This window comes from Anopheles stephensi, chromosome 2, assembly GCF_013141755.1.
Source record: "Anopheles stephensi strain Indian chromosome 2, UCI_ANSTEP_V1.0, whole genome shotgun sequence".
Taxonomy (NCBI): domain Eukaryota; kingdom Metazoa; phylum Arthropoda; class Insecta; order Diptera; family Culicidae; genus Anopheles; species Anopheles stephensi.
In genome coordinates, this window is record NC_050202.1 from 63,676,498 (window position 1) to 63,701,541 (window position 25,044).

General features: G+C 47.4%; 3 protein-coding genes across 3 annotated transcripts; 2 read left to right on the forward strand and 1 right to left on the reverse strand.

The window, feature by feature from the left end:
- The first annotated feature begins 86 nt into the window (after nt 1-86).
- On the forward strand, nt 87-856 carry LOC118506754 (NADH dehydrogenase [ubiquinone] 1 alpha subcomplex subunit 2). Its single transcript, XM_036044351.1, has 3 exons — nt 87-294; nt 436-542; nt 633-856. Exons 1-3 carry the CDS (start codon nt 197-199, stop codon nt 719-721), a joined length of 294 nt encoding a protein of 97 aa, XP_035900244.1. The 5' UTR covers nt 87-196; the 3' UTR covers nt 722-856.
- LOC118506750 (serine/arginine repetitive matrix protein 1) lies at nt 830-5,893 on the reverse strand. Its single transcript, XM_036044332.1, has 7 exons — nt 5,689-5,893; nt 4,130-4,555; nt 3,419-4,056; nt 2,847-2,938; nt 2,507-2,675; nt 1,812-2,431; nt 830-1,738 (listed from the first exon to the last, which is right to left on the reverse strand). The coding sequence occupies exons 2-7, from the start codon at nt 4,275-4,277 to the stop codon at nt 1,465-1,467; spliced, it is 1,941 nt and encodes a 646-aa protein (XP_035900225.1). The 5' UTR covers nt 4,278-4,555; nt 5,689-5,893; the 3' UTR covers nt 830-1,464.
- A 293-nt stretch (nt 5,894-6,186) lies between these two features.
- On the forward strand, nt 6,187-24,567 carry LOC118502438. Its single transcript, XM_036034666.1, has 18 exons — nt 6,187-6,604; nt 7,068-7,358; nt 7,499-7,747; nt 7,855-8,293; nt 8,513-8,565; nt 10,200-10,575; nt 11,902-12,538; nt 12,611-13,446; nt 13,527-14,932; nt 18,766-18,943; nt 19,030-19,331; nt 19,405-19,660; nt 19,741-19,937; nt 20,016-20,230; nt 20,299-20,620; nt 20,696-21,028; nt 21,131-21,876; nt 21,966-24,567. Exons 1-17 carry the CDS (start codon nt 6,575-6,577, stop codon nt 21,539-21,541), a joined length of 6,531 nt encoding a protein of 2,176 aa, XP_035890559.1. The 5' UTR covers nt 6,187-6,574; the 3' UTR covers nt 21,542-21,876; nt 21,966-24,567.
- Nucleotides 24,568-25,044: the final 477 nt, after the last annotated feature.

The window sequence follows — 25,044 nt, forward strand, 5'->3', positions numbered from 1 at the left end:
GCTACGCAAAATAAGTTAAAAAAACAAATTAATTATCAAAAATAAAGTCGCAACCACTGTGCAACCACTTTGACTGCCAGCTGTCAAACTGTTTCGACTAGCAGCTGTCACGACGAACGAGCAAAACGTTTGTTTTTCTTCCGTGCCCGATTCCACTCGATTCTTGCGGAAAAACTTGTCGAGGCCTACAACGAAGATGAGGCTAACTGTGTTGCGCTTTGCACGGCTCAACCCGTCCGTGAAGGAGCTCCGGCTGCATCTCTGCCAAACTGGCGAAGAATCAAAGGGTGTACGGTAAGATTTAGTAGCAGTTCCCGCTCGCCTGGACGGCAATCCTTTTAGCCGCCGAACGAGTAACGGGCAATGTTACACAATCGTGTCGTCTCTCTGCCTGCGAAGGTATCTCTTATTTTGGTACCCTCTTCCAACCCACAGTGATTTCGTGAACACTCGCTACGTGCAGCTGAAGCGTGATAATCCGACGCTACCGATATTGGTGCGGGAGTGCAGCGGCGTACAGCCAAGAGTCTGGGCCCGTTACGGTAGTGTAGAAGTTGCGATAGTCCTTCATGTGTGTTTGTGGGGGGTAAATTATAATGATCGTTTTGTTTTCCATTTAATCCTTCTTCTAGAACTCGGAAAAGAAAAATCCGTTACCCTAACAAATGCCACAGCCGAGGACGTGTCGAAGCACATTGAATCGTTGGGCAAGGCGCAATAGAACTTCGCGGTGGTCCTCCGTTCCAGGAGTTTATTTGAACAATGTTAGGAAATTGAATGTAACTAAACCAACAACACACAACCACACAGCACATGGAGTGGCAATAAATCACTTCCAACTGTAAACCAGCTGTAATTTATAGTGCTTATTTATTTACTCATGTTTTCATGTTTTTGCACATCGACATTCCTAAGCTAAAATCGTCGCTGAACTGGAACTGAGGTCAGACAGTTATTGCTCTTAAAGTATTGTTTGTTGCTTTACTTTTCCGACTATTACAGCGTTAAGTGTAAACGTTAAATATACTGAGATAGGGCAAATGGCTCTCCACCGTCCTGTGTTGCTTCGTGTACTGCATGTTTGTAAGTGAACATTTTGATCCGGTAGTCGCGTTACCGTCACGGGCATGACAGTGAAATTGAAATCAACGCCTGTGTACCATTTGTACAAAGCATGGACAAATATTCCACCAAAATTGCACTGTTGTGTTAGCAAAGTACACCGAATATGTCAGATGAAACTATGAAGTATACAATCTTAAATGGGTTTAATAGATAAAATAAATGAAATATTTCTTACGCATTGCTGATCTACGACGGGAAGCTCAGAAACCACTACTTTCAAAAGATGTCTGTTACGTACGGTGTCAAATTGACTGAGCGCGCTCCGTAGATCGTTCCATTCTATAAAATTTAATTCGGGATAGATAAATAGGCGACGATGGTGACACCACTTGCTAGAGCCTAGTTTAGCCGCTGTGCAATGGGAATCTTCTTGCGTCGGCGGTTCATTTGCGAACGTTCCCACAGTTCATAGTACCGTTCCTGTTTGAGCCATTCCTGGTACTTGTACCACCATTCCTCCCATTTGATGTAATCCTGCAGATCGAGATCGCGCAAATAGCCACGTCCCTTGTAGTACTCGTACCGTACCCGCACATCGTCCCACGATGACAGACCGCTCGGTCCAGTTGTCATTAGTTCTTCGGGGAAGTGTCCGGCTGGTGCTGGTGAATAGCTGTGGAGTAGTGCAAAAAATAGATCAATATATTGCGATCGATCTTCTCTGCCCCGCCTAAGCTTAAGCTTACGTGTAACGCGTCGGTGGAGCTTCAAGCTCCTCTTCGATCATCACTTTCAGATCACCGCCGGCCGAATTCTTCGTGATGCGCATGTTTTCCATGTTCGAGCGATCCACGCTCCACTGAGCCATCTTGCCAAAGCGCTCCGAAAGTGTCATGCGTGTGGTTGCAGTAAACCGAGGCAACGAACTTTCGCTACTGCTCGATTCCTCCGAACCGCTCGACGGCGAACGGGGTCTGGAACGACGTTTCGGTTCACCTTCAATTTTTACCCGGGCACGCAATTTGTCTGCACTCTTGTCTTTATGGTGCTTTTTGTGGCCAGTGCTCGATGAGCTTGAAGCTGCTGCAAGACCCGTCTGTGAGGATGAGGCACCCGATACTCCGGCATCGTGTCCATTTGATCCAGCCACGTTTGAGGAGGACGACGGTACCTGTTGTTTCGAAGCACGCACCTTCGCAGGTCGAGTTTCGTCCGGGCCTACAGGCTGGCCCGAGCTGGACGATTTGCTCGCATGCTTTGAACGCTTCGGTGGAGACAGGGCGCGATCGGAATCGGGTGTTTGTGGACGCCTCGAGCGATGCTCGGGAGGTGGCTGTGGACGTGACGAGCGTTGATCACGGGAAGTCTGTACAGGAAGAACAAGAGCAAGTAATTAGACGATTAAAAAACAGTAAAATTTTTTTTAAAGACTGTGAATTACCTTCTCTAAAACGCGATGCCCTTTCGGCTGCGGTTCGGGTGGTGGTAGATGTTTACGACGCGGATCCACTGGTGGTGGACTCATCGGTCGCAGACGGCTTTCGTGATTGCCCGCGATACCTTCACGACGGAGGCCCTTCGAACCGTTGTTGTGCGGTGGAGATCGAACCCTAGGCCGCGTATTAGAAAACAATCGAGATCGATACGATTAGTCATAGATAACTTGAAACAAACTTTCGAAACGATCGAATTCCTATCGAATGTCAAAAGAACGAACTAGTTTGCAAATAGTGAAAGGTTTAAAATCATTAATCTCGTACAGCTTATGTATCTTTACTCACCTAGAACGACGACGGCGACGACGGTGATCGTCGACCGAACAACCGGAACAGGAATCATCCGAGCAGCTGCTCATGGATGCCGATCGACTCATCTACATTCAGCAGAACAGAAAAACAAGCTTTAGTTATGTATTTACGTACATTATTTTTTTGTTCAATTGAAAAATTTCGTTTGAAGCTTCGTCTGACTCCCTAAAACTGTCACAGAATGAACGCGCTGGTGATACTGCAGAAGAAGGCTCACATATCCGGCTTTTAGAACCTTATATTGGGCCAAAGAGACAGAGCAGTCCGCTCACGCGGAAAATCATGGACAAAATCGGCATTCTTGTACAATATACTTGTCCGAATCTGTCCATGGCAGAAAGAGCTGAAAACATATTAACTCTTATGTTTACAAATGTCATAGCTAAAATGTCACTATTATGGTATTTTTGTAAATTGTTTCTTAAACGTACGATTGAAAAACCCCGAGACACTAAAAAATAAAACGTATTTGGTTGTTTACGTATATGAATGTTTTGCGTGAAGACACACATTGCGTAATGTGGAATCCCACAAGCATTACTAACCCTAGGTGGTGGCGAAGGCGGTCGCTTCGAACGTGGTACCGGTGGCATTCGACCGCCCTTCGATGGCGGCGGACCAAGATGTGGCGACATACGCCGTGGTCCTCGGCGCGGTGAATCCGGACCCATACCGGGTGATATTGGCCGCCTTCGCATGTCACCGGGCGACATAGGACGGCGCATCATCCCCATCGGCGATTTACGGCGCATTCTAGGCGAGGGAGATCGTGGCCGGCGTTTCAGTTCCGGTGGCGGTGGTTTACGATTGATTGGTGACGGCGAAGGAGACCGACGACGCATCGGCCCGGGCGACAGCGGCGACATGTGGCGTTTGCGCAACGCTTGCATCGGTGATGGCGAGCGGCGATGCGCTGGACGCGGTGGCGATCGTGGCGATCTGCTTCGTCTGCCGTTACCGTAGCGACCACCACCAGCGCCACCTCCACCCGGCGGACGGTCCGAATCTGAGCTACTTGGATCGTCTTCAATGTAAAGTTTTTTGTACCCGGTATGGCGCCAACGGTTCGGGTCCTTTTCTTCCACCTCAAGCAGCTTCTTGTCCCACGTCTCGTTCGGGAAGGCACGGGCCTTTTTCATGACATTATCGATTTCTTTTCGCTTACCTGCGGGATGGCTTGGATCTGTAAAAAGTATAAGCAACAGTGGAAAAATGTTATTTTCCTTACTATTATACATTACAGTATTGCCACCTACCAGTAATCTTCGCACGGCTGGGATTGCGGTCCATACGAAGTTTGCTGCTGCCACCGAGTGGACCACCTCCTCCGCCGCCGCCGCCGCCACCGCCTCCCCCTCCTGGACCGCGCGGCGGAGGACTTAAATCGCGACGACGCACTGACATCGCTCGATAACGACGTACACAAGACACCGGCGCGCCAAATATGCAAATCACACGAGATTGTTTGCTCGAATACACGGATGCTCACGGATTGATTTGCTGTTCTTGTGCAGTCTCCACTGGAAAGCCACTCGTTGTAACCGAGTTTGGTGGAAGTTATGTGTTCTGTGCTTGTTTTGTTTCTTGATCCGCAGTTATCACTACACCGAGCCTTCCGATCGTTCGAAGGAAGCGCCGAACGTTCGATTTGGACGTGAGTGGGAGCAATTTTTCGTGTGAGTCTTATGATGAAGGATGAAGCGCGCGGTGTGATAAAATAAGAAAAGCAAGCAGAATTAGTACCACGTCTCGGACAATGTTGTTGGGGAGAAATAACAGAGCTGGTTATCATGGATCTAAGGTGCGCCCATATCCGTCCTCCAGCACGCCTCCGCTCACTCAATCAAATGGTGTTCCGAACAGCGCCGTTGCTATATCGTTTTCGGCCAAAGCACGGGACAATGAAATCTCCTCTAGATACGAATGTTGTCGCGAACCGCGAACCGCGCGACCGCGAATTTCGAAGGACGTAGTGATCGCGGCGATGAACCGAAATAGGATGTAGGTATAGTTGTCATGATTCGTCCGATTATCACGATACGGCGCGCGCCAAAAAACCACGAATAGAATAACGAAACAAACCGCGCCATGATTTTTTTTCTCTCTCGAACCGAACACGGCGGATGGTTCCGCGGCGAAGAAATTTCGATAGAAATGATTTAATAACATAAAATATAAACAAACGAAACCGCAAGGGAACGGTCGACGGATGAACAAACTGACGATGCCCGGGTGAAAGATCAAGCGCACGAACGAACGATAGCCGCTAGAGGAGATGTTCAAACCCATTTTGGTTAATGCACTGTTCGGACTTTGAAGTACTCGAAGTGCAAATAGTGTTCTCCTCGGACAAGCATTCCTGCATGAATTGCCGAAGCGCATTTTTCTTTTGCTTTAACCCGCGTAGGAGAACGACGATATCATCACTTTCCTTGCCTCAGCAGCATACACCACACACTAGGCTTTGCCCGAGCACGGTGACATGTTTGGGTATGATGCGCATTGCACATCTCTTCCTGCACTTTCTTCTAACCGGGCGATAAAGCGGAACACCGGAACAGTATCGATTCGAAGAACCGTACCATCATATCAACGACGCGATTGTTCTGTGCTCTCGAACACAACATAAAACCACACATTTTCATTTGGCTTTGGTATCTACCGGTTATGGCACTACGAGGACGCGTATGAATGGATAAATTTCGAGTTCGCCGTTTGCATTACTTTTCCAAAACACAATCCAAAATTCGGACGCTGGCAAGTGGGCACTGAACGACAACAGAAATTTGTGCGACGGAGACCTTGCAGTTATTACCTCTTTTTAACGCGCAATACATTCGTGGTGGTGGTAAGCACTGCTACGCAAAAGTTTTTCTATGCTATTCGCGACTAAACTGTAGCTAAGATACTACTTTTCCGACCGTATTTAATCGCAAAAGCTTGCGTTTATTTTTCCCCGATACGCTCGACGCCATCCGATGTCGTTTACTTTGACACCGAAAAGTACGCCATCTTTGTAAAGACCACAACAAGGCGTTACGCGAGGATTTTGACAATCTGAATGCGTTACATACGTTATGTCGGTTTGGTCGACTCCAATAAATCTAATATTTAAATCCTATGTTTGCACCTGAAATGACCAGATTTGATGGTAAAAGCTTATTCATCATTAAAATATGCATTATTTTACTAGTAAATAAGGGAGATAAGATGCATTTAAAAAAGGGTGTTTGCTTGCTGTCATTTGCAAAACTTATCGACTGTCAAACCGGGCATTAGCTGACAGCCGTATGTCGTTTTTTTTTTATATCGCTTGCCGAACAGCACCAGCAGAGGACACCACGGGGTAGCCATTTTGAAAAATTCTGTGCTTACGCTTGCTTGTCCGTGCAAAAGGATCCACTCGGATCGACTTCCTTCCACGGGGAGTTAACAAAAGCTGGTGATTTGTGCTGTGAAGTGAGCCCGTTCATTGGCCGTGCTGTTTACCTTTGCCAGTTGTACCGTGTAATCGAAAAAATCGCGACCTGAAAAGCTCGGCCATCCGCAGACGGTGGTTTACAACAAGTGTGCGCTTCATGGCAGCAGTGGCGATTGCTACGTCGTGGTAGATTGTGGTTCCAATCGGAATATAGAGCTGTTTTATTGTGTGAGGTGCAGAAAAACTTACCATCGTGGCGTCGTCTATAGAAGCAACCAGCATGGAGACGGTGCGGGTGTTCAATCAGGAGGTGAGATTCGCTTTTGCAGTGTGTGGGTCTCGGGGGACAGGATTTCGGTGCCGTGTGAAGAAAGGTGTGCTAATGGCGGTGTGGTATTGGTGAAATTTTTGTGACGGGGAAAATGCGTTTGATAAGCGCAGTGAACTAAGTGACCACACAAAGGGGCTTGTTTTGCGGTGTGAGAAATTGCTAAAAAGAAGTGGTGAAGCAGCTTATCTGAAGAAAATCTCCCGTCCCATGTGTCATTCACAGTGCCGTGAAATAATCAATATTTTGTACCAAGTGCCTAAGATACCCCACTTCTTCAATGTCAAACTCTTGTCCCATTTGTCTCCTGCCGATGGTCGATTGGAGCGTTTGTTGATGAACAAGCTTTGTGTTTTGTGATTTTGTAGTTTTTTTTTATGTTTTTGTTGAACAAAAAAGTAATGAAGTGTCTTTTTCCTACGCCTCTAACCATACGTTTCCGTAGCTATCCGGGCTCTATGAATCGAAACCGCCGATATCGAAGGCCAAAATGGCTTCGATTACCCGGAGTGCTATGAAGGCGATCAAATTCTACAAGCATGTGGTGCAGAGTGTTGAAAAGTTCATCCAGAAGTGCAAATGCGAGTACAAAATTCCCGGCCTGTACGTGATCGATTCCATCGTCCGCCAGTCGCGTCATCAGTTCGGTCCGGAGAAAGATGTGTTCGCACCCCGGTTTGCACGCAACATGGAATCCACGTTTGCGCATCTGTTCCGCTGCCCACCGGAAGATAAGGTAAGTGTGTGTGTGTGTGTTTGGATGTGCGTTACTAGTGATTTGTAAACAGCGTTCGTGATCAGTAAGCGCCGTACCATGGCAACAGACGTAATGGGTAAAATGGAACAGTCGAATAACCGTTTTCTTCGTTCATGTAGAGCAAAATTATTCGCGTGTTGAATCTGTGGCAAAAGAACATGGTATTTCTGCCGGAAGTCATCCAACCGCTGTTTGACCTTGCGAATCCGGACCACCCGATCCACCAGCAGTACAATGCGCAAGTGCTTCAGGAGCAAGGAGGAGCAAATGGGATGAATCTTGGTGGAGGGCTGGCCCATGACTCACCGGTCGGTGGTTCGATGGGTGGCATGGACGATCATAGCGGCCAGCTACAAATGGGCGAAACGGTAATAAACTGTCTCACGTGAAGCAAATCAACGTGCGACTGTTCAATATTGCAATATTCAAATAATATATAATCAAATTCTATAAAATGCGTGTCATCTTTCCACAGAAGCAACTTGACCCGTCCACCATCAGACAGCTGCAACAGTTCCAGCAAATTTTGATGCGCCAAACGTCCGGCGATCAGGCAAACGCCGTCTCCAAGGATCAGGTTAAGTTCAACAAGAAGCTGCTGGACTTTGATTACGGCAGTGATGATGATGATGATAAGAATTCGCCATCGGTTCCGATACCGGGCAACACCGGTATGCCGGATCTGTCCCAGATGCCCGGTGGCAACATTGCGCAAATTTTGTCAGACCCGAACGTGCTGAAACAGTTGCAGAACCTGCAGAAGCTTAAGCAGCAGGACGAAAAGCAAACCAAGCTGTCGGAAATGCTGCTGAAGGAGGAAAAGTTCGAGAAGCACCTGGCCAGCGTTCTGATGAAGTTGCCGTTCGCCAACGAATGTGACCTTAGCCGACAGCCACAAATTGATCTGAATGCCGGTAAGCATGCAGGCAAGCACTGCGAAAACAAATCTGCGCGTGCAGACAGCTCCACATGTTTCTGCTGACCATATATTTTTTTGCTGTTCTTTCGTTTTCTTGTCTTCCTCTTACACGCAAACTGATACAAATTGTTTGTTGCAATCACTGATTGACGGTCTTTGGGATTGTATTGGATCATGTTCTGCACACTGCTGATCTACTGCCATCATCATCTAGGTCACTCGAAGGATGTTGATACTGATAACGACGTGGCGATAACTGGAGTTGAGGTGAATATTGCCTACAGATAGTAGATAGTAGTGTTCTCCGTTTCTGTTCTTCGTATAAACATTGTATAACAAGCAAGCACACCGAAGCTGAGTTGAGCGTCCGTCCATGGGAATGTGCTCAGCTGTACATTGTTGTAGCTGAGACATTTCAATGTGAACACTCAATGGGGCAAACGCAATGTTTTGTAGCCCGGCAATCGCGAAATATTGCAAACGAAAAAAGGAAAAAAAAAGTTCAATAGTATTACTATCCAGACAAGCAACATATGCTGTCTAGGGATCGTGTCAAACCTGAACCTAAAATCTGGCTCAACAAGGAGGCTATTTTTATTCCGCATCACTGGTTAGGTGTGCGCCAATACTATGTAGGAGTATGGTTAAATTTTCGCAACTAAAAAGCCTCAAATTGCAGTTTAAAATATAGTCCTTTCATACACTAGCATTGCATGCTCAATGCAACTCGATAAACAATTGTGAAAACAAACAGTAGTTATATCTTGTCAGTTATGTAGGTGCCATCAAAATTTGACGTCGACTGCAGTTAATACTATCTACCTTTTTACTAGCCATATTGAGCTAGCTTAAAAAAAAAAGAACCATATTATTTTGCATTGTCAGGAACGTCAGGAATAACGTTGTTCACTGCTTTTATACCACAGACAATCACTGGCTGTGATTGGTATATGAATGTCTGAAAACTACCTCTATTCGAGTCTTTTTTTTTTAAACATTTGCAAACAATCGTTTATTGAACAACAGACAATTGCCAATTGCTTGGGGCGATAGTAGGAAGCTATATAAATGAAAATTCACAACTGTTCACCACGTGCAAGATCGAACTGAGTCAACTCTATTGTTAAAGCAACAGTTAGTTTATAATCTATGGCATATGCATGAAACAATTTGTACCCATCGACCAACGGACCATCAAAAGAGGGGAGCTGCTACAGCATCGAAAGGTAGGGTTTCACACAATGCGTGCGGTGCGTGAGATCGGCGTCCTAAATCAACACACACACACACGCACTGGAAGCTCCAGTCTCCTTCGCGCTTCCTTTTGGTGGGGAGAGTGAAGGAGTTGGGTGCGAAGAGTGCGGTGTGTCCACGTTGGATGTACGGTAAGTTCCTTCCTATTCGAGTTGAATGGGATTGAAATATTGTACCTTGTTCAACAAATCTACAAACATTCGACTGCTGCAACAGTAGCGGAACCGTAAACTGGAGCTAAGGGGAACAATCCCGGTTTGAATGGAAAAGCCAAAAAAGCCAATATTCTCTTTCGAGCCAATGTAACAACATAGCGTTTTTATGCTGCGGGTTAAACGCTCAAATCAGATGCCAGACTATTAAAACATTCTCACGATAGAGAGAGAGAGAGACGGTGCAGGAGGAGTAGGAGTAGCGAACGAATAGAAAACGGACACACAAACTCTGCTGCGGAAATGCCCGGGAGATGTACATGTTTAAACGATATCTTTTCTTCCCATTTTTCTTTTCTCTCTTTTTTCTCTCTCTTTTTGCGTTTTTGCATTGGCCGGCTGTGGCACAATGTGTTCACACACTGTTATCAACGCACACCACCACATACGAACACGATCTCTCATCATGCCTTTGTGCTGTGGAAAAATATGCAGATCCTTGGAGATCCTTTACCGGTCGGTGGCAGCCGTGGTGGAGGAGGCATCGGACTGGGCGGCAGTGGCAGTGGTACTGCAGGCGGCAGTGGTGGTGGCGGCGGCAACAGCGATCGCTACAAATCATCGTCTTCGTCGTCGAGACGCAAGAGCCGATCGCGATCACCCCGCGATCGCCGCGGTGGTACCGGTGGCCGAGGAGGCGGTCGGGGCAGATCACATTCACGCTCGAGGTCCGTTTCGCCAAGGTCATCCCGAAGGCGATCGTCCCGTGATCGTGGTAGCACCTCGACCAAGGATCGGGAACGAGAGAAGGAGCACGAGCGCGAACGCAAACGGAAAGGATTGCCAGAAATGAAGAAAGAGAACCTGAGCGGTAAGAACTGGAGATGATGATGCATCGATCGCGAGCCTAGCGATCTCATCTCGTAGAAGGCGCACCATCCTTACCCGGGATGTGCACGTTCGGTCACATTCGCGTAAAGCAGCACAAGCTCCAGCACGGTGCTGGCACTGTGTGGAGGAAGCAGAAGGTTCACCAGGACGGTACAAGCTTCTACCATTCCGAAACATCCCTCAATCAGACAATCCGAAACAACAGTGTGTGTGCGTGTGACAAAGCGATGCCGTCAGTGGGAGTGCAGTGTGAATAATGGCAGTATTTCCGTAGCAATTTTCCGTCCGTGTTTCCGTCGTTCTGAAACCTTCGTTCGTTACTTCTTCGCTACGTGTAATGCGTGTGAATGTTTTAATGTTTGGCTTTCGATTGATGAATTTGGCTGGCTTTACCATATTGATTTTTTTACGTGCTGTACCTAGTAGCTACATGTTACTGGTACTGTGCAGTAGCAATGTCCGTTAACTTCTAACTAGCGGACTTTTTAAAGGGACCCGACTATGATTGGTTACAGGAGAAATTACGAAAAACTAAAAATATGATTATTTTCCATGTACTGCTTATGCAACGAGATACTGGCTGTAAGGATCGTGAGGCGATATCAAATATCTCCCAGACCGTGTTCCAACAGGTCTTATCCTTGCAAGAATGAATATTTGGGATACAGATGTATCGCAACAATGGTGGGCTAAGACCATCCATGAGCCATATGGTGTCGAAGAAAGGAGAATCTTTTTTTAAACTATATTTGCTTGCATTTGGTTATAATGGAAAATAACATGTTTAAACTGTATGCATGGCGCCGGTCTTCACACGGCAGGACCGGGGTTCAAATCCCATCCAGACCGCCTCCCCGTTGGCAGGGCTGACTGCTTTGCTACGGGTAAAATCTAGTCACAGAAAGCCAGAAATGGCAGGTCGAGACCTCTTGAGGTTGTAGTGCCAGGGAAGAAGAAGAAGAAGAAGAAACTGTATGCAAAATTCATGCACGTATAAATAACGTTTGTTGAACATTTGGCTCACTCTGGCCGGTCTTCTGCCCAGAAAACGGGACACCTTTCAATGCGGTCCGTGAGTTGAAATGAGTTTGACATCACTGAAGTAAGGGTTAAAATGCTTGTTCCGAGAGGTAGATTAAAACAATCGGAACAAGAATATACCACTCGCTTCATTGTTTCGGAAACTTTTTAATGCTGTTATTGCTTGTGCTGCTTTACATACAATGCGACCGAAATGGCTGATGAATTAATACAGAAAACGAAACTTACTTATACTCCAATTATCCCTATTTTTGCTTGTTGACAGTTTGCAGCACGACACTGTGGGTTGGACATCTCTCGAAGCTGGTACAGCAGGAGGAACTGTCCGACACGTTCGGCAAATACGGCGATATCGTGAGCATTGATATGATTCCTCCTCGAGGTTGCGCGTTTATCGTGATGAACCGTCGCCAGGACGCGTTCAAGTCGATGCAAAGCCTGAAGAATCACAAGATGCACGGACGCACCATCACCATCTCCTGGGCCGCCGGTAAGGGCGTCAAGAGCAAGGAATGGAAAGACTACTGGGATCTGGATCTGGGCGTGAGCTACATTCCCTGGTCCAAGCTGAGCCCCAGCACGGATCTTGAATCGCTCGAGGATGGTGGCATGTTCGACGAGGACACAATGCCCCAGTGGATGAAGGAAAAATCTGCCGTCGGTGGTGGTGCGGTCGGCATTGGTTCGGCAGCGGCTGCAGCGGCCGCTGCCATGGGTCTCAGTTTGGCACCGGGCATGGGCTTAAAAAAGCTGGACGGTACCGATCTGTCTACGGCGGCAGCTGCAGCAGCTATGCTGAACCCTTCCCTATTTCCGCTGAGTGCGGTTGACACGAGCCAACCGCCACCTACTGCCATGATGGGGATGGGAATGCCACCTTTCCAAATGGGTCCTGTTGCAAGGTATGGGTGTGTGTGTGTTTGTATGTTTTAGCCGCGTATAATTAAACAAATCTTATTATTTCTTCGCTACAGATTACCAATACCGATGGGCATTCCGATGGGTCCCAATATGGTACCGGGGCTAGGAATAAATGTGCCCCCTCCCGGTATGATGCTATCGGGCAATGCGCCCCCGTTACCGATGGGAGGGTTTGGCGTGTTACCCCCACCACCTCCGTCGACCAGTTCGTCTGGTACCGGCATGATGGGTAATGGCGGTGGTTCGTCGAATCTGATCAGTTCCAACATGAGTAAATCATCGGCAGACGATATGGACATCGAGATGGAGGATGAGCACACCGCCAATCCGGCCCCAATGGTTGGCGGCCAGAGTTCCGGTGCGTTCTTTAATCAGCCGCCTCCACCGTTAATGCCACCGAGCGCCGCAAACCTTCCACCAGGACCACCGGGTAACGCGGTAGGTTTCTTCGGTGCCCTGGCCGGTAACATGCAAGACAACGGAGGTCCGTTGGATATAGCGAGCGATGATGGAGATGGCGAAGCCGGCGGTATGGGCCGTGCAGCGAGAGAATTCCTGCAGCGAGCAAATGAGGAAGGAAGAGATGGTCGGGGCCGCGGAGGTGATCGCAATAGGGGGGAGGCGCGTGATCAACGAGGAGGCTTCGACCGGGGCGGCGGTGATAGTGGAGCACGACGCGAACGAGGTGAGCGTGGCAGTCGCTGGGGCAACAACTTCCGTGGCGGCGAAGGACCCAACAACCAGCAGCAAGATGACCGGCCACTGTCGGAACGGCTGCGTGAGCTGGCAGGAGTGTTGGAGTTCAATAACCAACAGCAAAGGGGAGTTGGTGGTGGTGGCGGTGTGGGTGGTGGTCGCAACTTTGGACGCGGTGGATTTGATGGCGATGGTAAGTATGGTATCCGGCTTGGTCAGAACCGGCACATACTGCAATCATTCGCTCGAATGATGGTACCATTTCTTCCGTAGATTTCGGCAATCGTGATGGAGATTTTTCGCGCCGTGGCGGTAACTTCCAGCAGAATCGTTTTAACAATAACGCGGGAGGAAACGGAGGCGACGGTGGTGGACGTAACATGGGTCGCAATGGTCCGTTCGGTAATCAACAGCAAGGAGGTGGGCGCGGCGGCAATGGCGGTGGCATGTTTGGCAATCGCACCGGTGGTGGAAGAAACAACAACCAGCAGCAGCAGCAGCAACAGCAGCGTGGTCAGTTCTTTAATGATGATCGTCAGCAGCAGCAGGGCGGCTTTTTTGATCGCGACGAAGGCAGCAATGGTTACGATTCCGGTAGCAACAACAGTAACAACGGCAATAATCGTCGAAACTGGAATGACCGGTCTGGTCGTGGTGGCAACCGTGACGAAGGGAACCGTGGACGTGGTGGCGGCAGACAACAAAATTGGCGCAGTGGTGATGAAAGTGCGGGAAGTGGTGATGGTGGTGGTGGTGGTCAGCGATTCAATAACGCCCGCGGAGGAAACAACAACCGCAACCAGGGTGGCAACCGTGCGGGCGGTGGACCGGCTCGGTGGGACGACGATGACGAAACCTGGGATGACGCCAACAATCGGTCAACTACTGGACGGCCGGCTCAATTCTCCGCAAATGCACGCCAGCAGCGAAGAAACTCGGAAGGAAATGACGAGCAGGGACAGCAGCAGCAAGAGCAGGAAGCCCACCGAGAAGGACAGCCGGAAACGGAAGATATGACAATGTGCGATGAACAATCGTCGCGGCACAGTGAACACGACACAGCCAGAGACATGCACAGCAACGCGCTGAACAGACACATCGGGGACGGCGAAGAGGCGGCCGATGGCCGACGGTTTGCCCGAAATCTGCACCATCGAAATGATGAGGTCGATGACGAACGACCGCAGCCCATCCTGTACTCTCCCGAGCCGGAGGATGAGTCGGATCAGACGAATAATAATAACAATAATAACCAGTTCGGCGGAGAAGATAATTCAAACTATCGCGACGACGGCGAACGACGATACAACAACGATAATGCGGAAAGAGAATACCGTAACAGTGACGCGGAGGGCGCCAATCACCCGGACGAATATCAGCCACAGGAAGACACATCCACATTCGGTCGAGTTTCGGAAGAACGTTTAGAAAGTCAACGGAACGACGATGCGCCACCCCAAAGAGAGGAACAAAATGATTACTCCCGCAATGAAAGCGAGCAGCATAACCTGCCCGCTAATGATGATCATGATCGTAACGAGCGGGAAGCAGCAGGCGGCTCATCACCAACGATCACCATGCCGGAGTGCGAGCCAAGACAAGACAATGCTGATTCTAATGTTCCCACAAACGACAACACCGACGACAATGAGGCAGCTCAAGCCGAATCAGTTGCATGTTAAAGCAAACAGAATGCTAAAACAAATAGCCCTACATATGAACCGCAATAAGGTTATAACTATAGGAGGTTGGCAGTGGATTCCTGCTGCGATACAACCGAATGAGCCCATGCAATAGCCGCCGGATAGATAAGCCAAACAAATGATTGTACATGAATGAAGAGGTTGGGCGCATTACTACATAGTCTGCTCTGCTAAAATGCTCTGTTCTCTGGCCACAGTATGGGATGGTACCTCTAACCTCCTGCGCTGTAGAAAAGAATGTACTGTTTTACGGTCAGAGAGCGTTTCTGCAACACTCCTTCTCTAACTCTCTCTTTTCGGCTTTAAACGGTCGCTTATCGGTTCACCGTCCATGGTGCGCGGACTCTCAACCGTGTATAGAGTCACAGTCTGTCCTTGCTTGAAGGGCTCGGACGTCTTGGTTGACATGTTTTTAATTCAACACGCTATTCTTTTGAACGGTGTGTAAAGAAAGCTGTGTTTTGTCCTCTAACCTAATGAAGGAGGTTGGAAGCTTGTATCACCATGTATCAAGTCACATTTTACAGATTTAGATAAGTAGTCGCTTTTGTATGTCATCCTACTATCCTTTTTTTACAACACTTTTTTCTATCGCCTTTCTTTTATAAACATTTCAACATTTTCAGTCATCAGGAGGCGGATAGAACTCTCGGGGAAAAATAGCAATAGTAGAACAATGCTGGTTCTATAGTAGCATCCATCCATTTGGTTTTGCTTTTTTATTGCAATTCACAATAAGAACGAATGGGGATGATGGATTCGTCGGTCGAGTGGAACCAAAACAAAACAAGACACAAGAGATATCGAATTAGTAAGCGTACTTGCCTAGTAAACAAACACAAACCGGCACACATTAATGAGCTGTAAGTAGGTAATAAACAGTGTCCTAGAATATTTATGTAGGTATAATTGGGGGGTGCAAGAATCAACCAACCGACACCGTGAACGATTAGGCAAACAAATAAGAAACATTTTAAGATAACGGATTGTGGCAGGAGGGGGGGGGGGGCTTTTTAGCGAGTTTGGTACCCTAAATACATTTCCCCCGCGTATACAGATTGTAAAACCCATACTGTGTGAGTGTATGTGCGCGGACGCATTATAAAAAAGTGCGTACAAAGTGCAGTAGGAATGCAACACTGAATGTCCGGCTTTTAAGTAATTCGTTTTCCTCCCTTTCACATCAGGTTATGCAGATTGATTGCAAGAGGTTCTTCGTAAATGGGAGAGCATTACTATACTCAGCCAAGAGTTGATGATCGCAGATGAACATATTTGTATTCATATTAGTGTGTAACAATAAAGCAATGCATACATTTATTCATCATTTGAACTGTACTGGCCGTTACGACTTTCGAAAGTAATTTCCCAAAACGGGTTTTTCTGAACGTAATTGGCTTCGACTGCACACAACGTCATTGCTACTACTCATCTCAAGCGCGGCACAAGAAGGCATTAAACTGGTGCTGGTTAGGGGACGTGGGCATTCCGCTAAGCAGCTTTAAAGTGCGATCAACGAAGACAGGTACCCGAGAAGGGCCATTCGGTGTGGCGAGGAGATGTGTTTTAATGAAAAGTAAAATACATCGAGAGCTTCTAACCTAACTGGCTCAATATTTACAACGTACAGGCAAGAAAATGCGTTAAATTTCGTGAGTAAAATAATTATTGTCGTGGAAAATTTATCATTCTGTTGGTTACTTTTCCTACATCACCAAAAAGTTTCGTTTTAAACGTCATCAACAGTGACAGCCGCTGTCATTGTGCATGACCATCAAATCTCACCATTGTGAAGCACTCACGCGTACAGAACGTTTTATGAGAATAATAATAATGGCGGCTTTGAGTGGCACCTCGCGACTTGGCAAGCGGCACTAGGAAGTGAAAATACCGTAATTTCTACCCTTTCCACCTGCCGGACGGTCATCGTAGGTAAACTATTAGTGAATTGTGTACGAGGTCCAGTAGGCGCTGGTCGAGAGTTTGCTTCCCATCGGCAAATATTGCGGGCGACAGTTCCGATAGGTTTCGTTCATACCGTACCTATGGTAGCTATGGACTTTCCGTGTGTGTTTTATCGGGCCAGATCGGGTAGCTTGTTGGTATAGTTGCAGAACGAAAGAAGGTAATAAATGGCTGGAACTGGACCAGCTTCCATGTCGGCCCGTGGTGTGGGGCGAGTCACTGCCAACGATGCCCAGGTGTAAAAAAAGGTGAATTTGTGCAGAGGAGCGGCAGCACAAAGAGTTGGGGCAAGTGTACCGAAGAATATTGTTTCCGTTGTCGAAGTTTTCTTGTTCTTTTGACTGGCGTGAGCGTTTTCGTTGTAAAGTGCGTTGTTTCGCCTGCCTTTCCAGCCGTCTTGTGCCCGTTTGTTTTCGTTCGCCACCCGTCCTTCTCCGCGTTTTCATAGGCCAGCGTGTGCTCAGTGTTTGCTTTTCGTGCGGTTGAAGCCGTTTTTCCCAAGCGAACGCGGCGATTTGTGGCGTTCATAAGCGCCCCCCTCGCGTGCCCATTTCACGTACGCACTCAAACCACACCACCGCACATACCGTGGAATGACCCCGAATTTTCTTTCACCCACCCGCTGTACACCCCTTGAGCCGGAACTGTCATAGGGGTGTGTGTGTTTGTAGTGACTGGCTAGTGAAAAAGCTGACTTTTCGTTTTACGATCGACGTGGTGTTTGAAGTAAGCGACCGACCTGTGGTGTGAGCAAAGGGAAGGGGGCTTTTTTTCTTTGCAAATTTCACGGCCGCATAGGAGGACACTGCTGCTGCTGCTTCTACTGTAGCTGCTGATGGAAGGAAAGTGATTCGGAACATCAGAAAATGGGCCACAGATGGATCCCGCACACCACTTCCTCCTGGCCTAGTTGATAAGATTAGTGCCAATGGTGCAAACATCCTGCCAGGAACGGCTTACTACGATGTTTTGTTAATCTTAAAGCTTGGAAACGGTACGCATGACGTATCTCCATTGGAAAGTGGTAGCTATGCACAAAACAGAGCAGCCATCTCACAAGTGTTACCTGCCTCTCTGCCCATAGCCAGTTGTTGGAACTTGTGTTTACGATGTTAATTCGTCCTTCGAATTGTTCCCATTTTTACTGTTTTGTTTTCTTTCTTTACTTGTAGAATGTGCCGACCTCACTCGTCGTCATCGACTGCGAAAAATCCGAAAGATTGGCGTACGTCGTTGGAACCTACCGCCGGAGCAAAGCCGCGCAGCGATGCTACTGCTTAGGCTGAATGCTAATGCTGCAACAATCTACTTCAGAAGCGCGAGGTAAAAAGTTGCCTAACAGCTAATGTGGAGTGTTTTGCAACCGATTGCGCTTGCAAAGGAATGATAGCGTTGTTGTTGGAGGGTGATACCGGAGGGCGCCTCGTTTATGTTCGTCAATAATTTGTATCTGGAACCAAACAGTCCGTGTGTTACGTTTTACGGTAAGATGGGTGGTTTTTGGAGTTTTGCGTACAGTATTTGAGTAATTGTTCTTTCAATTTCAGATTATTTGCATTAAAAACAATATTCTGTGCAATTGATGATCGCACACCATTTATCTTGGGGAAACGATCGAGTACGTACATAGCCGTATCGTTTTGGATTTGGAAGCATTTGGAAAGCAGCTTAATGTACGTGTAAAAAAACAAAACAAAACAAAAAACACGCAACGGTGTGCTAGTGATAGTGTAATGATCATTTAAGGACGAATACAGTCGACTGCCAAGAAGTTGCTTTGTGTGTGGTGTACTTAAGAAGTGTTGAGAATCCCGCGTGTATTGAATATTTGTGGCTACATATAACGGGACTTGCTCACCAGCTTCGAGATGTGGAATTCTGAGCGGTCCCAGTCGAATGGCGGCGGCGGTGGTGGTTCCGGTGGTTCATCCACCAAAACGCTCGGCATGACGTCAGCGATTAGTACGGCCGAACCAAAACCGGAAGACATTCAAAAAACAAAGGAGCTGGAAAAAAGTCTAGGTATGCGACGATAAGAAATGATTGGACAGCAAAAAAAAAACGGCAATCTTGATTGACCACAACCATGCATGTTATCTTCATTACAGAACCATTTAACGTGTTCGAAGCAGAGGAGGAACTGAATCATCGAATGGAAATTTTGGCCAAGCTCAACACACTCGTCAAGCAGTGGGTTCGCGATGTATCGATCGCGAAAAACATGCCGGAAGCGATGGCCGAAAAGCTGGGAGGGAAAATTTATACCTTTGGTTCGTATCGACTCGGAGTGCATCACAAGGGTGCCGATATTGATGCGCTGTGCGTTGCACCCCGCAACATCGAGCGTGCGGACTACTTCGGATCATTTTTCGACCTGCTGAAGCAACAGCCGGAAGTGACCGAGTGCAGGGTAAGTGAGCGCGAGAGCGTAGGGGACGCTGTGTTCGGGCTTCGTTTGCTGATTTCTTGTTCTGCCTTTGTAGGCCGTCGAAGAAGCGTTCGTACCTGTTATCAAGATGAACTTTGATGGCATCGAGATCGATTTACTATTCGCGCGGCTAGCATTGAAGGAAATTCCGGACAACTTTGACCTGCGCGACGATATGCTGCTGAAGAACCTGGATCAAAAGTCCGTCCGCAGTCTGAACGGTTGCCGTGTGACGGACGAAATCCTGCGGCTCGTACCAAACATCGACAACTTTCGGTTGGCACTGCGCACGATTAAGCTTTGGGCTAAGCGTAAGCATTCTCCTTGTTTTGGGCGCTAGAAGCGTTACACTATATAGCTCAATTTATTTCTTCTGAAATTATGTCTTCAGGTCACGGAATTTACTCTAACTCGCTCGGCTACTTCGGTGGTGTATCCTGGGCAATGCTGGTTGCCCGCACGTGTCAGCTCTATCCGAATGCGGTGGCGGCCACGCTGGTGCACAAATTTTTCCTCGTTTTCTCGCGCTGGAAGTGGCCCCAACCGGTTCTGCTCAAACAGCCCGACAACGTCAATCTTGGCTTTCAGGTAACTGTTGTGGCTAGCTTTATAGAAAATATCGTTCCGTTGCAGCCAACTGATCATGTTCTGCTTTTTTAACTTTAGGTGTGGGATCCACGAGTAAATGTGCAGGATCGGTTTCACCTAATGCCAATCATAACACCGGCCTATCCGCAACAAAATTCCACGTTCAACGTTTCCAGCTCAACGCGCAAGGTGATGCTGATGGAGTTTAACCGTGGCATGCAGATCACGGACGATATTATGATGGGCAAGCAGCTGTGGGAAAAGTTGTTCGAAGCGCCGAGTTTCTTCTACCGGTAGGTTGCGCTAAACCGCCAGCACCGACTCTGTTCTGTAACTATTGCTCATACACCGTTTGTTGCAGGTATCGTCACTTCATTGTGCTGTTGGTCAGCTCTAGCAATGCCGACGACCACCTCGAATGGTGCGGTTTGGTAGAGTCGAAGATACGCTATCTGATACAAAACCTGGAGCGCAATCAGCACATCAATTTGGCCCACGTCAATCCGAAATGCTACGAGCAGCACGAACAAAACGCGGCCACCGCCCTGAACGGTGCGGACGGGAAGCCGACTGCGTTCTGCTCGCTGTGGTTCATTGGGTTGGAGTTTGAGCGGTCCGAAAATCTGAACGTCGATCTTACCGAGAGTATACAAAACTTTACCGATTCCGTACACAAGCATGCGGTAAGTGCGAGGGTTAACCCCGGTTGGCGGTAGAAAGCTTCCGATTTTAATCATTTGCCCTACCATTTACCATAGGTACACATTAAGCTGCTGAAGGATGGTATGAAGATCGAGGCACGGCACGTACGCCGGAAGCAGCTGACGCAGTATCTCGATCCGAATCTGTTGAAGCGCGAGCGAAAGATATCGGACAGCTACACGCAACAGTCATCCGGCACTGGTGGTGGTGCGGTGGGCGGTAGCAATTCCAATGGGTCAGCTTCCCCGGCAGACGCTGCTTCTCGTAAACGAAAATCAAGCGATCTCGCATCCAGCACCACCACTGCCTCCTCCCTAACCAGCCCTAACGCTGGCGCTGGCTTGGTGGGCAGCAATGGAAGTGCAAGCAAAAAACGACGAAACGATTCCGTGAGTGCCGCTTGCTAGTCTTTTGCCACGAAGATGCCATTCTTACTATTGTTCCGTTTTTCTTTCATCCTCCCATTGACGCCACACACCCGTGTGTTTCAGTTCGACGGTACCTCGAATGGCAGCTTCTGCAGCACCTCGTCGACGACGGTCGTGCAAATGAATGCTACCGACACGCAAAGCACGGAAGCGGGCGATGCGTCCACTGCGAGTACCAACGCCACTGCTACCGGCCAGAGTGCATCACAGTCCACCGATTCGGCCGTGAATGGCGAAAGGGATGAAAGTAACGCTCCTTCCACATGCTCCCCCTCCGAAGAGCCACCGTCCAGTGTCGCCGGGATTGCCGATGAAGAAACTAACAACCCGTTCGAACCGTCCCCCCCGACCACTGAATCCCCCCCGAATGGTAATGACAACAGCGGTAAGGAGAGTAATAGTGGTAACAGTTCTACTGCGGCACCTGCGGCGGCGGCAGCAGCAGCAGCAGCAGAGGTAGCCTGCTCTTCTTGACTGACTCATCGCCAAGCGATGTTCCACGGTGGAGAACCATCTCCCAATGACGATGCTGCTGGTGAGGTTAGTAGTAAGGATCGGGCGCTAGTGGCGAGAAACGTTGCTGTAGCAGCTGCCGCTGTTGCTGCTGCTGTCGTTGCTTAGCCCCGGGGAAAAGCGAGGCGTAGAATCGATGGAGCAGAAGACGACGAAATTGAAGGTAATTGTAAAACTGAAACGATCCATGATGCGAGTGGCGTACCATCTCTATAGCAGCAACACACACACAGACACACAGAGACTGACAGAAAAGCTTGGACAAAGGATGAAGAATGTTTGGATGTAACAGCGAGGTACGTTTTATGTCACACACACACACGCCAATTGCTCAGCAGGTTTGTGAGTTTTTTGTTTATCTGATCCTGTTTTCCTTTCCTTTCAGAAACGTAGAATCAAATGTATATATCATTCAGATATGCGAAGGGCATCATCGCGTGTAGGAATGAATATTTCTATCGTATATGCCGGCAGCAGCCCGTTTCTTGTGCAGTTCTCTACATGTGTCTACATTATTAAGGTAAGAATGATACGTTTTACCATCGCCGTCAAACCGCGGAAGGATGGAAGCAAAAAAAATGCGATGGAGACCTGTAAACAGCACAGAGACACACGCTAGACGGCGTGAAAATTGACCGGAAAAACAAAGTCTCTGCTGCATAGCAGAGCATGATGGTAGTAGAAGCAGCAGAACTAGTGATTTTACTTTCTCCCATTCTTTATATAAGCATAGTCCTCGGCTCATGTCTGTATGGCTTTTTGGGATTGGCTCCTCCTCGACAGCGCAACAGCAACGAGCGCGAAAGAAGCCACGAACGCTATTATCACACGGCGGAAGCAAATGGATACGGCCAAGGGTTAATATTTAACTTTTCCGTACCCGTGCCCGCGTACACTATTGTGTCTTCTGTTTGCTGCTGTGTAAGGGGTTCAGTATAAGTGTAACAGCCGAAACGACGGATCATCTGGTTTAGCAGTAGTGACGCGTGCATACATAGTTTACTAGTAGGGAGACAGCTTTGTGGGTGAAGAATAGTAATATGGGACTGTACATACTTTTGGAGGAGTCTAGACGATAAATACGATGAAAAACAGAAAGAGAGAGAAAGAGAGAGATTGAACGGTTGAGAATGATGGGAAGAAGATATATAAGTAGGCGGTGGAATCATATTACGAAACTGACTATAAAAGCAGTGTATGACCGAGAAATTGTTCAAGCAAGGAAGGACGAGGTTTAGCAGGGTCAGCACCGATATGGATATGGATGGAGGTTTATGCAATAATTATTGCCGTTACGTTTATAAGAACATTGGCTGAAATACTGCCATTATGGTGGGGATGAATTATTACTTTCTTTGATACATATTCCCACACATACATATATAAACTATATTTTTTTTTTAATGAAGGGATATCTTTGTACACAATGGATTCCGATACAGCGAGAGTTTTTCCTGCTTGTTTTTCTTCTTGATTCAATTCTTATACCATTTTTATACCATGCTGAGCGTACATGGAAAGCTAGCACGGAATTACATTCTTTTTTGCTTTGTTTTTATATTTCAACCAATCAGGCCAATGTCCAATCTGGCCTGGTGGCTGGCAAGTGAGCAATTACAAGATTTGATGATGAAAGAAGGCAAAAACGGGCATTGGAAAAGAATTACAGATCAGAAAAGGGCACTTTTCTCAAACTTTTCTTACCCGGTTTATGGAGCTGGGAGATTTAAGCCCGTTTGAGGAGAGTTAATACAGCAAAAAAAAAAACCCCTTTAACCGATACAGTAGCGTAACTAATCTGCAAACTATAAGAACATTACCTATTATCGATCGAACACGGCGTTGTTAGGAACTGACAAAGCCGCCCACCGTAAAGCTTAGCAGCAGCTTAGTGAAAGCGGCGGAAGCGCACCGGGGAATGGTGTTTACGGCTGTGTGTATGTCGTCTCGGCCCGACCCCGCCCCAACAACCACGGTCGTCCAGCAGCATCGGCAGGCCGCAACGTATAAAAATCAATTCAAAATATATCTTTCGAATGCTATGTAAAGACACACTTACGATACATTTACTTAATATGACCGCCAGGGCGTCCAGTGCGTCCGTGTGTCCAGCAGAGAATGAATGTTGGGAAACAACGGCGAAACAAAAAAAAAAAACATGATAAGACGTTTAAAATTATTGAATTAATGACAAAATTAAATTATTATCATCACTTTCTTCTCACACCATTGCAAACCGTCAGAACCCCCTTTATCGGTCGTAGAATATATATGGACAGTGTAAAGACGAAAAAAAAGTATTTTCCGACTCACAATGTAGAGATAAAGCCAGGGAGACAGACCAGATGAACTCCCTGCCGCTCTTGAGCTCTACACAAATTATAATAAGGCTTTTTCAGTTCACCTACTTACACCTTCGGTTGTGCTTGTGTACGAATATTGTACGCACGAAATATCATGAAAGTGAGAGGGTGAGCAAATAAATGAATTTCCCTTTACTTTTTGGCACCTTACGAAACGCCGCAAACGGGGTTGCCACCTGCTCGTAACTGAACATTATTTGAAGCGAAGGGGTTTTTGAACTATCCTTTTGTTTTGTGCCTATTTTGAGCTAAAATATATACAAAGCCGAATGTGGAAGAAAATGTTATTTTAATTATAGAGGCATATTTCTTCCTACGAAAAATCTCGTATCGCGTCCCGGATAGGCGGCAAAGCTCATTCACAAATGCTTCATGCTGCATTTATACGACCCTTGACGTGTTGGTCGTCTGCATTATGAGTTTGAGTTCGGAGATTGTAACTGCGAGGTGGAAAAACGGTTCAGCAGCATGTGGAAAAAGGGGGGGCATGTGGACAACCGACAGAGGCAGGATAAATGTTGTTGTTGTCATGTGGCGGCCAAACAGTTTTGTAACAATCAATGTAATCCGCATACCGATTTGAGATTTTTTCAATAAAGGTACATTTAACCCCTCGTTTCAAAATGGGATGCTCGAGCAATTCTAGCAAACAACATCCGAAAACTAACCGTTTCTTCTGGTCGACAGTTTATAGGGGTGGAAATTTCCTTTCAAAGCGGCGCGCAATTCAAACCGGAGAAGTAAACACATTTTCCTTCCGCGTCAGCTTGTTTACATGTTCGTCCGGAAGCCTCAACCTTGATACGTTTATGTCGACCGTTTACGTCGAGTTGGTCCAGTTTTATCACAATCTATGTGTAAATAGCAGAAATGACGACAACCCCCGCCCGAAAGTGCATCAATCAATTCAAAAATAACCCATTTTTAAATAAATCCTTATCGTTGTAATACTTTCCCCAAGCGCGAGATGAACCAGATGAGCAATGTGTTGGTGAGCGCTGGTGCTGTTTATCGTACTGCTGCTCGTCATGATCTGTCCAACTTCCGTGTTGAAGCGAGCTGCCACACAGCCCCACACCAGATTTGGAGGCTCGTCCGTAC

Bases quoted from the DNA above. Each gene is read 5' to 3' on its own strand.
- LOC118506754 (XM_036044351.1), top strand. From the start codon at position 197: ATGAGGCTAACTGTGTTGCGCTTTGCACGGCTCAACCCGTCCGTGAAG. The intron at 295-435 runs GTAAGATTTAGT...TCCAACCCACAG, and splicing joins GAAGAATCAAAGGGTGTACG to TGATTTCGTGAACACTCGCT. The intron at 543-632 runs GTAGTGTAGAAG...TCCTTCTTCTAG, and splicing joins AAGAGTCTGGGCCCGTTACG to AACTCGGAAAAGAAAAATCC.
- LOC118506750 (XM_036044332.1), bottom strand. From the start codon at position 4,277: ATGTCAGTGCGTCGTCGCGATTTAAGTCCTCCGCCGCGCGGTCCAGGA. The intron at 2,939-3,418 runs GTTAGTAATGCT...TGCTGAATGTAG, and splicing joins CGCCTTCGCCACCACCTAGG to ATGAGTCGATCGGCATCCAT. The intron at 1,739-1,811 runs GTAAGCTTAAGC...ACTACTCCACAG, and splicing joins GCTCCACCGACGCGTTACAC to CTATTCACCAGCACCAGCCG.
- LOC118502438 (XM_036034666.1), top strand. From the start codon at position 6,575: ATGGAGACGGTGCGGGTGTTCAATCAGGAG. The intron at 10,576-11,901 runs GTAAGAACTGGA...GCTTGTTGACAG, and splicing joins GAAGAAAGAGAACCTGAGCG to TTTGCAGCACGACACTGTGG. The intron at 19,661-19,740 runs GTAAGCATTCTC...TTATGTCTTCAG, and splicing joins GATTAAGCTTTGGGCTAAGC to GTCACGGAATTTACTCTAAC.